Source organism: Neomonachus schauinslandi, chromosome 10 (genome assembly GCF_002201575.2).
Source record: "Neomonachus schauinslandi chromosome 10, ASM220157v2, whole genome shotgun sequence".
NCBI classification, from domain to species: Eukaryota; Metazoa; Chordata; class Mammalia; order Carnivora; family Phocidae; genus Neomonachus; species Neomonachus schauinslandi.
The window spans coordinates 74,837,933-74,852,350 of NC_058412.1; the positions used below are offsets into that span (position 1 = coordinate 74,837,933).

The 14,418-nt window shown below is 35.5% G+C and overlaps 1 protein-coding gene across 1 annotated transcript in view; it reads left to right on the forward strand.

The window, feature by feature from the left end:
- The window catches only part of LRPPRC (leucine rich pentatricopeptide repeat containing), a 105,200-nt gene that overhangs the window by 14,759 nt on the left and 76,023 nt on the right, over positions 1-14,418 (forward strand). The window contains exons 2-11 of the mRNA XM_021701168.1: positions 797-996; positions 2,334-2,456; positions 5,800-5,921; positions 6,032-6,090; positions 6,793-6,879; positions 7,505-7,631; positions 7,979-8,123; positions 8,589-8,734; positions 8,986-9,091; positions 9,173-9,280. Coding sequence (XP_021556843.1) covers positions 797-996; positions 2,334-2,456; positions 5,800-5,921; positions 6,032-6,090; positions 6,793-6,879; positions 7,505-7,631; positions 7,979-8,123; positions 8,589-8,734; positions 8,986-9,091; positions 9,173-9,280 — 1,223 coding nt within the window. The remainder of the gene's footprint in view (positions 1-796; positions 997-2,333; positions 2,457-5,799; positions 5,922-6,031; positions 6,091-6,792; positions 6,880-7,504; positions 7,632-7,978; positions 8,124-8,588; positions 8,735-8,985; positions 9,092-9,172; positions 9,281-14,418) is intronic.

Genomic DNA, 14,418 nt, shown 5'->3' on the forward strand with positions numbered 1-14,418 from the left:
CCGCTGAGCAAGGAGCCTGATGTGGGGCTCAATCCCAGGACCCTGGGATCGTGCATGACCTGAGCTGAAGGCAGACGCTTAACGATTGAGCCACCCAGGTGCCCCCAGATATCCAGTTTTATTTTTGATGATTGCAGTTGTTAAAATAACTAGAAAAGTATATAATTAGCATTTTGACAGATGGAAAACAGATATGAATTGCGAACTGAAACATTGTCACTAAAATGTTTCAAATTTATTTAGACAGATTGGAAATTCTTTTGTCCTGAATGATTCTTTAAAAAACTGCATAATTTAAACTTGGACATTGGTCTTCTATTAAATTCATAATGAGATTACACCTAGAAAACATTTGAAAGCAGTTAATCAGAATTTTATATATATTTTAGATCTCTTGTTTGATTTGTAGAGGTGAGAAGAGTTTTGTAGCATAAACTGCTTCATTTTCTTTCATTAACCTGGTTTTGCTAAAGGGAAATTTAAAAAAAGCGAAACACTTAACACACCATATTATTGTCTTGGTTTGAAATGATTCCATGCGGAAGGTTTTCAAGACCCTATCAAACAATCATTTAAGGGATTTACTTGCGTACAACTTGTGTGTACATGTGATTTTATTTAAAGCAAAAGGCAAAACTTTCTTTCCTACCATCTTATACTTCTCTGAGCATTTTTGCTTTTGCACCAGAATTTAGATATTTGGTAACCAATAAACTTTGTATAAATTTTGCTTAAGAAGAGAACTTATATAGGAAGAGTTGAGTTAGTTAATTACCAGTTGGGTTTCATTTTATAGAGGGCTGCTGAACCAAGCCAGGCTATATGCCATTGCTGTTGAGAAAAAGAATTATCTTCAAGAGGAGCCTGCTTCTTCTCATAGAAGGAATGCCAGTCAGTTTGACTGGGCTCTAATGAGACTGGATAATTCTGTCCGAAGAACTGGCCGCATCCCAAAGACTCTTCTACAAAAAGTCTTTGACACTACCTGTCACTCAGGTATTTGAAAATTTTCTGTACAAAAAGTTAAATGTCTTAATAAATATTTGTTTGGGGGCAAGCTCACTGGTAGAACACATTATTTGATGTTTTTAATTTTGTTTGTTATTTTTGTTGATCATCACGATTTTATGTTAGGATTGTGATCTTTCTAACTCAGGGCAAAGTTTTGAGTAAAACATTTAGTTTTAGATGTTTATTTCAAAATCAGCAAATAAAAATGGGTCTTTTTGTTTTCCCCAGTTTATAAGAGAGTCACTTTCAGTGGTATATTGTCTTGGAAGTTATTGTTTTTCTTACCTCCGTTGTATAGTGTCAGCTTTCTCTAAGATGCTTACGTATGATAGATTTCCAGAAAGACTGGTAATCATTATTTCCCTTTCATTTTCACTTAGTTTTACAATCTATTTGAGTCATTTACTCTGATAATCCAGTAGAAGCTTATGGGCCCTCTTACCACCCACCCACAAGCCCACATGCAAACACGCATATAATTTCGCATGTAGTTATAGAACATGCACCAGCTTCCTAAAGTGCATCTGGATTTCATTCACATTAAGAAGCTGTGGGATCTAATGATGAGGGATATCAAAGGAAGTATTAGTTATAATTATGTGCATTTAAAGGCTATTGTATCATTTCCTCCTTTTGATTTATTCAGTTGTGTGGCTATTACCATAGTTACATTTAGAACATTTTTATCACCTCAAAAAGAAATCTCCAAACCCTTAGCCACTATCCCCCAACCCCTCATCCCTACCAGCCTTAGGCAACCGCTAGTGTACTTTCTGGCCTTGCAGATTTGCTTATTTTGGATGCTTTATATAAATTTGAAATCATACAGTAAGTGGTTTATTTTTGGTTTTGTTTGGTTTAAAAGTCAGCTTTCAGAGACATGTAGATACATGGAAAAAGGGAGAAGGAAGTTAATTGTTTTGTAATTGATTGTAAACCTAAATTTGGTATTCATGGGTTTTAATTGTACTGCGTTGTACTATTTTCATAAGATATTAAGAAGCTTAGCCTTTGAATTGCAGTAAGCACTTCTTATAAATTAAGTTCTGGGTATTTTTGAATGGTATAGAGTCTTGCAGATTACATAGACTCATAACCTTAGCTTCCTTAAGAAAACAAACTAATTTTAAAAACATAACTTAGAACATTGTAAATGATACTTGTAGATTTGGGTAGGGTTTTTTCCAGCTGGTGGGTACTTTTAATACTATCTTAGTGAGGGAGGAGATTTTTTAATATTTCTGGATTTCGGTTTATGTTTTGATATTTATCTGTATGATATTGCTACTGTGTTAAATGTTACCTGTTATCTTTTTTCATAGGCAGCCCAGGTGGTAATCAAGCCTTGCTTCTCCTGCGCAGCTGTGGTTCTCTCTTGCCTGAACTGCAGCTCTCCGAGAGAACAGAATTTGCTCATAGGATATGGGACAAACTTCAGAAATTGGGTATGATTGTTTAAAAATATGATGTGTATATGTAAAAGATGGAGATATTTTTTTTTTGGTAAATAATAATTTCTTTACATAAATGTTCTAATTCCATTTTATGGAAGAGCTACTTGGTAATATTTATTTGGTGAGTTACAGTGACATCTAGGGGCATTAAGAATAAAATAATTTACTAATGTAGCATTGTGTGTCAACTATACTCACGTGAAAAAAAAGAAATAATTTTCATAACAATTATTACTTTTTATGGTAAGTTAAAAAAGAACAAAATAAAAAGGCAGTTGGTTTGTCAAAGTTAAGAATGCCCATACCATTTGACCAAGCAGTTCCATTTGTTAGAATATAGATACAGATATACTCAAATGTGCAAAAGGATATCCTTTATTGTACTTGTTTGTAATAGTAAGAAATTGGAACCAACTCTAATGTCTCTCACTAGGGTTGGTTAAATAAACTATGGAGCGTTCATGAAATGGAATACTGTGCAACTGTTAAAAAAAAATGAAGGAGTTCTTCTATACTAATGTGGGTGTTCTCCACAAAATTAAGGTGCAGAATGGTACATATAGTATGCTACCATTTTGAAGAAAAATGTTTATATATCTCTATATGCGTACAATATTAAAATATTTCTGGAAGGGTAATAAATACTACATACAATTTTTACTCTGTACCTTTTTATGCTTTTACTCATTACCTTTTTATGCTTTTTATACTATGAACATAGTATCTCTTCAGAAAATAACGTGATTTGGGCGCCTGGGTGGCTCAGTTGGTTAAGCGACTGCCTTCGGCTCAGGTCATGATCCTGGAGTCCCTGGATCGAGTCCCGCATCGGGCTCCCTGCTCGGCGGGGAGTCTGCTTCTCCCTCTGACCCTCCCCCGTCTCATGTGCTCTCTCTCATTCTCTCTCTCTCAAATAAATAAATAAAACCTTAAAAAAAAAAAAAAAGAAAAGAACATGATTTAAAAGACCATTAGATAAGATTCAGTGTTCAATCCTGATTTTTAAAAATCTTAACAAAGAGGGGCACCTGGGTGGCTCAGTGTGTTGAGTATCCGACTGTTGATCTCAGCTCAGGTCCTGATCCTGGGGTTGTGAGTTCGAGCCCCACACTGGGCTCTATGGTGGGCATGGAGCCTACTTAAAAATTTTTTTAAAAGTCTTAACAAAGAACAGAAGGATGCTTCTTTAACATGTTAAAATTTAAAGCCAACAACTAATATCATGTGTAATGGAAATGAAATAAGATGAGAAGCAATACTAGAAATTACTGTTTTTTAGATGATGTGCTTATTTACCTGTAAAATCTCAGAAAATCAATTTACAATAAAGTAGTAGGAAATATTAAATGTTCAAGAATCTATAACTTTTCCTAGTTAGAAAGCAAAATGCAATAAAAGATCTAAGTTTAGTCACAAGTATGTAAAATGTCTAGGAATATCCTTCAAGAAACATGTCATGTCGCACCTCTATGGAAAAATCTATAGAGTAAACACAGCCTCACCTCGGTTTTGAATTCATCTAGAATTAATTTTGATGACACATTTGTTTTTTAAAAGTTTTTAAAAGAATGCATGAATATTGGACTTACGAATGGGAAGGAGTTTTCTCAGTAAAAGAGCAGCAGAAAAGTTAAAGAATTGATTTCATAAAAAAATTTCCAGGGGCGCCTGGGTGGCTCAGTTGGTTAAGCGACTGCCTTCAGCTCAGGTCATGATCCCAGGGTCCTGGGATCGAGTCCCGCATCGGGCTTCCCGCTCTGCGGGGAGCCTGCTTCTCCCTCTCCCACTCCCCCTGCTTGTGTTCCCTCTCTTGCTGTGTCTCTCTCTGTCAAATAAATAAAATCTTTAAAAAAAAAGAGAGAAAGAAATTTCCACATGTCAGTAAGTCATGTAATTTATTTATTTATTTTTATTTATTTATTTATTTTTAAAGATTTTATTTATTTATTTAACAGAGAGAGACATAGCGAGAGCAGGAACACAAGCAGGGGGAGTGGGAGAGGGAGAAGCAGGCTTCCCGCTCTGCGGGAAGCCTGATGCGGGACTCGATCCCAGGACCCTGGGATCATGACTTGAGCCGAAGGCAGACGCTTAACGACTGAGCCACCCAGGCGCCCAGTAAGTCATGTAATTTAAAAACACATGTTAAACTGGGAGAAATATTTGCGAAATATATGTACTTTCCTTCGGCTTTAGAGCTGTAGCCAACCATTATTAGAGTTCAGTTTGAACTGATGATTTTTTAGAAGTTTTCATACACTATATGGTAACCATGTTGTGTAATCACTTTGCAGATGTTGAATTGCACATGGTTCCCCTTAAAGCCCTGTATAAGCTATTGCAAGGGTTAACAGATTGGGCACTCAGGGCAGACCACCTACATTCAAATCTGTGGTCACTTACAAAGCCATGTTGCCTTGGACAAGTGGAAGAGTCCGTTTTCCTCATCTATAAGATGGGGATAAGAGGAACTGTCTCAAAGCTGTTGTGAGGAGGAACTGGGACTCTAGATGCAGAGCACTTAGCACAGTTCCTGGAACATAGTAAGCACTCTACATGTCTACTAAGATAAATATGAATTTAATAGACTAGGTCTCTGCTGTCTGGAATCTCAAACTGACACCAGATACTGACCACAGGCCTATGGTGCTAAAGGCAGTTAAGATATGAAATTTAATTCATGCAAATTTAGTAAAACATATTAGCACTAGATTGGTACGTGACCCTGATGTCATCAGTGGGTAGAGGAAGGCTGCATGGTAACCTTGATTGATGTGGCCTTAGGCAAGATGGACCCAGAAAGAAAACAGAGGGCTTTGGAATAGGGGTAAATTAATAGTAGCAGACTAGTAATGGTGTTCAGCAACTGGAAATGGAGCCTTCAAAGAAACACTTGGAGTAAATAAGCTAAGTTGCTAGTACCGCCCTGTGTAAAACAGCTAGTCACAGTGCATCTTAGTGTGTCTATACTGTGGCAAGAACTGCCTTCTGTCAAAAAATCTTTCAGTCACTTTAAATACAGAGGTATTGTCAACATTTTCCAACAAGAAGGGAATACTATGCTTCATAAGTAAGAGACCTCTTAACATCTGAATAAGCAGTTACTTGTAACTGTACAGTAATTCAGTTAATTACGGTCTTAAATGCTTAACTTGCTCTGTTCTGACAGGATTTCAATATAGATGGGTCTAAGTATGGGGTGAAACGCTGAAGTGATCATTTTATCCTTTTTGTTTGTTAAATTTAAGTACCCATATTTTAATTGTGATAAAGGATATGATTTTCTAAAAATTTGATTTTTAGTGCAAAAATTTGATTTAAATTTTATTTGTAGGTACTGTGTATGACGTAAGTCACTACAATGCTTTACTTAAAGTCTATCTTCAAAATGAATATAAATTTTCACCAACCGACTTCTTGGCAAAAATGGAGGAAGCAAACATTCAACCAAATCGAGTAGGTAGTTGCTGACATAAATGTTCATTGGTTGCGTCACTTTTTTTTTTTTTTAATCCCAGGAAAAAAATAGTATTTAAAAAATATTAACTGGCCCATTTCATTGACAGGTGACATACCAGAGGTTGATTGCTGCTTATTGTAATGTGGGGGATATTGAAGGTGCCAGGTATGGAGCTCTATAAATGTATGTTTAAGCAAACACATCGTAAGTCTTGTAAGCCTAGAATAAATTCACTCACCTTTTTTTTTTTTTTTAGTTTCTTCTTAGTAAGGGACATTACTTCAGAAGTATTTTAATCTAGCAAATTTGGTAATATGACTTAGATAAAATGTAAAATTGTGTAAGAAGAGAAAGACAAGTGAATATTGCTATTTTAATTAAAACTTTGATTTATTGGAGCAGAGGTTTAAAGTTGCTGAGGTGTATAAAGTTGGGGCTTTGTCTTTGTAAATTGATACTTCCTCAAGGAAATGTTCTTAGCCATTTAAATTGTATTCATTTATAAAACTAGCAATATTCTATCTTGCTGAGTCGTATAAAATCAGTTGTGACATTTTATTTCTTTGTGTAAAATTTATTGCTACTTTTGGATGGAGGTTTTAGGAAATAAGGGATAAATTGAAATGTATAATTCATTTTTAATTAAATGGATTTTATTAAACTCTGTGCTTTTTAAGGTTAATTAGTAGTATAGAAGAAATAATCAGGTTTTAAAAACTTAACCTGCTATTTTTACCAAGAGTAGTTCAAGATATATAATTTGATATAACAAATAATTTCAGGGAGTGAGATTTTATGTATATATGTCGTAAAAAGTGGTTTTGATGTATATTTTCAAGAAGTATTTTCATTTCTCTTTTGTTGCAGCAAGATTCTTGGATTTATGAAAACCAAGGATCTGCCAGTCACGGAGGCAGTTTTCAGTGCCCTTGTTACGGGGCATGCAAGAGCTGGGTAATGTTCAACCTAAGGTTTTATTCTCAAGCAAGGTTGGAATTAGAGTAATTGTAGATTCTTAACCCGTGTTTATCTGTCCCCCTCAAAAATTCTGAGTGTGTGAGATAGAACATGCAACTTTTAAATAACTTAAATGTATCTGTTTCATACAACTTTGATTTGAAAATTCTCATCTTTTAAAAATTGGGCCTGATCCAAAGTAACTGACTTTGTAAAGTCTTTTAACTGCTCTCCTGATGCCCGTGGAGAACAATTTCAGTTTTGAAGAGTAATTTCCTAAATGTTATTCTTCCCTAGAAAGGTAAATCTGAGTCATAGCATACTTGATAAAAGAGGACATGTTAATTTAAGGTCTATGTGATTATTATGCAATTTGGGTTTTTTTTTTTTTGGAAAAGTTACCTGTAAAATTTGAGATGTTTATTATTTTTGTTATTTCAGAGACCTATAACCATTTTAGTACATAGTTGCCCTTTTCTGATGTCCTTTGCTAATTGTTCTAAATGATTCATAAGAATTTTTAATTTTAATAAGAATAGGGTAATACATTTTAGGTTGAATGATAATATTACATTGGGCAGTGTTGTAGTAATCTATTCTCTTTTCTTTGAATAACTTCCAGAGATACAGAGAATGCAGAAAATATTCTCACAGTGATGAAAGAGGCTGGAATTGAGCCTGGTCCAGACACATACTTAGCATTATTGAATGCGTATGCTGAAAAGGGTGACATTGACCGTGTTAAGCAGGTATGACTTATGTAAATAAAAATACTTTAAAATCATTTGTATAAGAAATAAAATTATTGGTGTAAGCTTGTGTTCCATTTTGCATGAAGCAGAAAAGTGTAGTTTATATCTGTTTTAAAGGTATTTCTTGTAGGACACTAGTATTGAAGGAGAACTTTTATAGTTTGGTACCTTGGTGTTGATATAACAGTTATTGCTGGAATATAATATTTTCTGTTTTATAAAAGAAGTCCTAAACCTTTAGATCGTGTATGTTCCTAATTTTTAAAATCTTGGTATTTTATTTGGCTTTAGTTAAAAAATACTGGTTTCTAACTTGTTCTTCTAATTTCTGGAACTGCCTACAGACTCTGGAGAAGGTGGAGAAGTCTGATCTTTACCTTATGGACCGTGATTTATTCCAAATTATTTTTAGTTTCAGTAAAGCTGGGTATTCTCAATATGTCCCAGAAATTTTGGAAAAAATTACATATGAAAGAAGATATATTCCAGGTAGTTTTTAAACATTTATTTTCATGATTTTTCTAAAAATCTGAATTACTGTTCTCTAACAATAGGGGATTGTGGTACATGAACATAGGACTCTTTTAAAAGTCAGCTTAATGGGGGGGGGAGGATGAGTTAGCCTGGTGATGGGTATTAAAGAGGGCACGTTCTGCATGGAGCACTGGGTGTTATGCACAAACAATGAATCATGGAACACTACATCTAAAACTAATGATGTAATGTATGGGGATTAACATAACAATAAAATTTTTTTAAAAAGTCAGCTTAATAAGCTAAACAGCTTGAGTTAATGAACACATGGGAATGTTTTGATTTGGAAGTGTTTCACTATTATTTAGGCAGATAGATCCTTTTGGTATTTGCAGTTCATTAAGTTTGTCTTTCATAGTGGTTGCAGTATAAAAATATTATTCAGTTTGGTAACAGAAAATGTCTTTGTTCTCTTCCCAGATGCAATGAACCTCATTTTACTTTTAGTCACCGAAAAATTGGAAGATACAGCATTCCAAATTTTATTAGCATGTCCTGTATCAAGGGAAGACAGTCTGAGTGACTTTGGCAGTTTCTTTTTGCGACACTGTGTGACTATGAATACGGTATTCTGTCTGTTTTTACTTGGTAGACCGTGTAATAGTCAGTAAAATAAGAGTCTGCAAAATGTAAGAACATATTATGAGATTAGACCAATTATAAGCATTATGAAAACTTTGTTTCTGTATGTAAGTTTATCGGGTAGAAAGAGGATGAGAGGTTCAAATTTTTCATCCCAGAAGTTGTAGGATGTTTGCAGAAGGTCAAATGGTAGGATCTTTGTGGATCCAGCTGATGTGGTGCCTTTTTTTCCTAGCCTGCAGAGAAGCTGAAAGACTACTGCAGGAAGTTAAAGGAGTCCCAGATGCACACATCTCCTTTGCAATTCACACTTCAGAGCGCTTTACTAGCCAATAAAACCGGTACTATATTTTCATCATTAAAACTGACATAAATAAGTTTTGCTGAGGTAGCTGTGTAATATTTTATGGTATCTCTTTCAGATTTGGCAAAAGCTCTGATGAAGGCTCTGAAGGAAGAAGGTTTTCCTGTCAGAACTCATTATTTCTGGCCATTGCTAGCTGGACATCAGAAGAAGAAAGATGTTCAAGGTTAGGTTTTGCCTTTTACAGATTTGTAATGGTTCGGAGATCCAGAATAAGTTTCTGCACACATCTAGTTGAATTCTTTGGGAAGGCAAACTTATTTCTGAGCAGTAGATCTTCTGAGAAAATAGAATTGATTTAAATGATAGTTAAGAATCGGGTAAGCATTTTTAAAAACATAGTAGATTTCTTTCATCTTAATTTCATTTCTGACTGTATCTCTGATCTTGATATTCAAACTTGTGGGTGTAGTTTTAAGTAGTTCATTATTTTTAAGTTTTTCAAAAAACTCTTTAGTTCTTGATTTTGCATATACCATTTGAAATTAGTTTGTCTGGCCTTATTCCAGATGAAGTTATACATAATCAAGCCATTTTCTTTTTTTTTCTTTTTCTTTTTCTTTTTTTCTTTTTAAAGATTTTATTTATTTATTTGACAGGGAGAGACACAGCGAGAGAGGGAACACAAGCAGGGGGAGTGGGAGATGGAGAAGCAGGCTTCCCGAGGAGCAGGGAGCCCAATGCGGGGCTCGATCCCAGGACCCTGGGGTCCTGACCTGAGCCGAAGGCAGATGCTTAACGACTGAGCCACCCAGGCGCCCCAAGCCATTTTCTTTGTGGACCAGTCTCCTTAACTGAGCCGAGTTACAATAATAGGAAAGACAGCAAAACTTTTATTGTAAAATGAGTGCTCATGACCTGACAGCCTGCTGATTGAAGGACAGAAATGTTCAGTCTTTCAGCGTCTTAAGTACGTTTAAGCATTTAGCATACTTTTCCCTTGTACACATGGGATGCCTATAGGATATGAATAAGAATTGAACAAATATTAAATTTTAGAGTTACAGTATCTAATTCTTTGGTTTGCATTATTGGTAATTCAGAAAGAGTAGTCTCATAAAAAGATGCTTTTAACAGAAGTACTTCCCCCTTGGGGAAACAAAAAATGGTCTTTTTCATTTTATCTCGCAGTATAATGTGCTTTAGAATGAGATGCAGAGTTGTTAGTATGACATTGGGTGACAAACAAAATGCACAAACAACAAAAAAAGTGCTTTTAGCAGACTTTCGTATTGCAATTTTATTTTAAATATATAGTCATCTTCTGGTCTAAAGGAAATAGTGAAACAAGTATTCCCTAATTGTTTCTGGCTATAAAAGTCTCAAAATCCTTTTTAGAAAAATCTTCGTGAAAACAGTATGCTAGTTGATTAACTCTTTGCATATCCTCCAGTTCTGAAAGCTCCAAGAAGTAACCTTTAACCCAGTATTTTTGAACCAGAGAAAGTTTACATCATTCCATGAAAATCTTTGGGCATATTAGTATTGTCCATCTTTACACAGATAAGAAAATACTTTTGAAAATACCCCCAGTTGAAATATTTGTCTGTTCATCAGGAAAATTTGCTTTCTTCAACCTTACGACTGTATCTAGACTTACTGGTTCCCACATTTTAGCAACTTAGTAAACATAAAAGAAGTCCGGTAATTTCTTTCAATAGTTGTAGCTGAAACTAGTAGAAAAGTGGGCTTTATCTTGAATCCATCCTTTCTTGGGATCTTATAATTTAGATTTCAAAGATGCCTGTTGAAAGCTCACTTTATATTAATGAAACAAATGAGAGTGGCAGAGAGATTTGGCGACCAGCCTTAGGTTCCACACCTAGCTGTCAGTTATGCTGGGATTAGAACTGAGGATTTCTGTTCTTTTAAACACTCTCTTTAAATACCATAGCACCTTCACATTAAACATTTTTAAGTGTTATGCTATATTTTAGAAAAAGCCTTAACTATTAAAGTTCGATGCCAGTTTTTGCATTAAGGACATTTAAAAAAGTGCTCTCAAGTTTTTTAAGCTTTTATCTGGAAGAATTAAAACCTGAGAAAGGTAACTCGAGAGTACAAGATTGGCCAGTTGTGTTGCAGTTTTTAAAAAACTGAGTTGCTCCTTTGCAGGAGGCCCAGAAATAGAGTAAAGTGTGTATTTGACAGTTTTCCTTCATGTAACAACAAAATGGCTCTACATATTCTGTGTGGTTTCTTTAGGGTAAGGTAAGAAGGTCACATTTTTATTAGTGCAGTGAACTTGTTCTTCATCTAGAAAAAGTCCTATATAAACTGGTAGAAAGAACAGAAGAAAATTAATGGCTGCAGTGATGGAGCGTGTAGAGGACTGTTTCTCGTAAGGACTAAATAAAACCCTTCAGGAAATCAGAGACAGGTATTTAGAGGTCAGATCATAATGAACCAGGAGTTTTCAACAGCACTGTGATCATATCATACTGAATTCTAGAATTGTTCTGGCTGCCAGTTCAGCCATCGTCAACCCCTAAGAAAGAATCTCGGAGCGACTTCCCCCTGGCTCATCTTACTGGTATTTTTCTCTGTGGCACAAATGGAAAAGTCACCACTTAGAATTTTAGCAGATTGGCCTGAATGAGAGGAAATAACCCAGAATGATTGAGGATCTACATCCCTGGGTATATGTGGAAAACACAAAAATCAGAGTATGAAAGGGGTAAAATATAGAAGGAAGGACCAATATGAAAGCTTAAATGCCAGTTGAGTAAAGGGATTGAATAGAGAATACTTTCCAAAAACTAAGAAATGGCCTCTAATAGAGTGCCCTGGGTAGAGTCTAAAATCATGTGGAGTAAACAGTTATAGTTGGTAAAATTGTTCAGGTAAACCATTTATCTTTCCCAAAAGTTTGAATTATTTCAGTTCTTATAAAACTTTTTAAATGGAGACTTTCCTCTAGATTCATAAACTTTGTCATGACTCTCTTCGAAATATTTTTATTAGATTGCTTAGTTTAGGTTTTCTAAGTTCACAGAGGTTTGGGATCCATGTTTATATCTAAGTTAATATGTGATTATTTTAGTGTTTTTATTTTAAAAAGAAACATGAATTATATTTTTTAGGAGGAGGTAAGTAGGTATGTGAGATCAGTCCCTTTTTTCTCCTTACTGATAAATGTTTCTGTCCTCCCATCATTCGATCAATTATTGAAGTAAATATTTTTGTATTCTCCCTCAGAATGCCTGAGGGAGTGACTGAACTTACTGGATCAGAAGGTGTGGACCCAAACCAGCTTTAGCTTCGGTTAGAAAAAGACATAAGTTAAAAATGCTGGCAACACAGGTCATCTATTTTTTTTTTTTTTTTTAAGATTTTGTTTGTTTATTTGACAGAGAGAGACACAGCGAGAGAGGGAACACAAGCAGGGGGAGTGGGAGAGAGAGAAGCAGGCTTCCCGCTGAGCAGGGAGCCCGACGTGGGGCTCGATCCCAGGACCCTGGGATCGTGACCTGAGCCGAAGGCAGATGCTTAACCATCTGAGCCACCTAGGCGCCCCAACACAGGTCATCTAAACGAGCAGAAGGAACTCCTCCCCTTAATACACATTATTGGAGAAACAATGAATTAAGAGAATAACATGTATTTGAAGCATAAATATTGGGGTGGAGTGTTTTGTACAGAAATAAGACTCTTCTATTTATAATCAATTTGTTGGCCTATTTTCAGACATTAGAAAATCAGATATATAGTTACCTTATTTTATGTTACATATATTTTTTGTATCATCTAAGGAAATTTAAAAAAATTATTAGGGTATTTTAAGACAGCTAAGATATTAAATCATTATTGTCACTGTTAACATTTATTTAGTATTTTTAGGGTTTCACACATTTTTTCCTTTAAATGATGACTCTGAGAGCTAAGTAGAGAGATTTATTGTCATCATTCTTGTATTATGGACAAAAAGCTGCTAAAAATCAGTTTTTGGTGGCAGAATAAGGACTTGATCCCAGGAAAAAGCATAGGTTTTTGCATATTTGTGGTGTTACAAGCACCTGCCAGCAACTATGAGACTTGGTTTCTTATTCAAGATATGCCTTTGATCTTGGATCACTCACTTTAACACTTTTTTTTTTTTTTCAGATTTTTTATTTATTCATTTGACAGAGGGAGAGAGAGAGCACAAGCAGGGGGAGCAGCAGAGGGAAAGGGAGAAGCAGGCTCCTTGCTGAGCAGGGAGGCCGATGCGGGGCTAGATCCTAGAACCCTGGGATCATGACCTGAGCTGAAGGCAGGTGCTTAACGACTGAGCCACCCAGGCGCCCCTTACTTTAACACTTTTGTTAAAATAAAGATTATTTGACTCCTAAGACCTGCCCGGCTTTATTTATTACAAAAAGAAGTATATCACCCCAGTAGACTGAGTTGAAAGCCTTGTTAATATTGTTGACCCCTGAGCAACACAGGTTTGAACTGTGCAGGTCCCCTTCTGGCTTTTTTTTTTTTTAATAAATACTGTAAACGTATTTTCTCTTCCTTATGATTTTCATAATATTTTTGTCCTTTAGCTTACTTTAAGACATAGGACATACAAAATATGTGTTAATTGACTGTTTATGTTATTGGTAAGGCTTCTGGTTAACAGTAGGCTATTAGTTAAGTTTTTAGGGAGTCAGAAGTGATATGCAGATTTTCGATTGCACCAGAGCTGGCGCCCCTAACCCCTGCGTGTTCAAGAGTCAGCTGTTGATACTGATCAGAACTAAGGTGGTACTAGTATTCTTTTTGTTCAGTATGTTCTGTTTTTCCTCTTGTCCTCAACCTTCCTCTAGGCCTAGATCAAAAGAATTTCTTCCATGCCTGTGGGTAATATTTATAGTTCTTGGTGTTTCTATCCATTCACTAGGCCTAGACTCTTACAGGTCAGAAAAGTGTTCCATTCATTGAGTGCCTTGACACATATTGACTTGCTTAATCTAACATGGATGGCAGTTAGGGAGGATTAAGCCAAGTGTTATTTGATGAAGTGTCTAGAAGGCACAGTTCCTGCCATATTAATGTGTAAGCTCAGAAATTATGGCTCAGAAAGGTGAAGTTACTTGTTCAGATTTACACTGCCATTAAGTGCCAGAACAGGGTTGAAAGCTAGGTCTCATTAAACTCTGAGCTTTTTTTTTTTTTTTTTTTTCATTTCACCGGAGAGTCTTCCAGAAACATAGCTATTTACTTTAAACCATGGATGAAAGCAGTCGTTATTGATGAGGAAGGACATTGAGGACATTAGATTAACACAACTCTATTGCTAGTCATTGAAAAACAACTAGCCATATGCCCTCCTTTCAA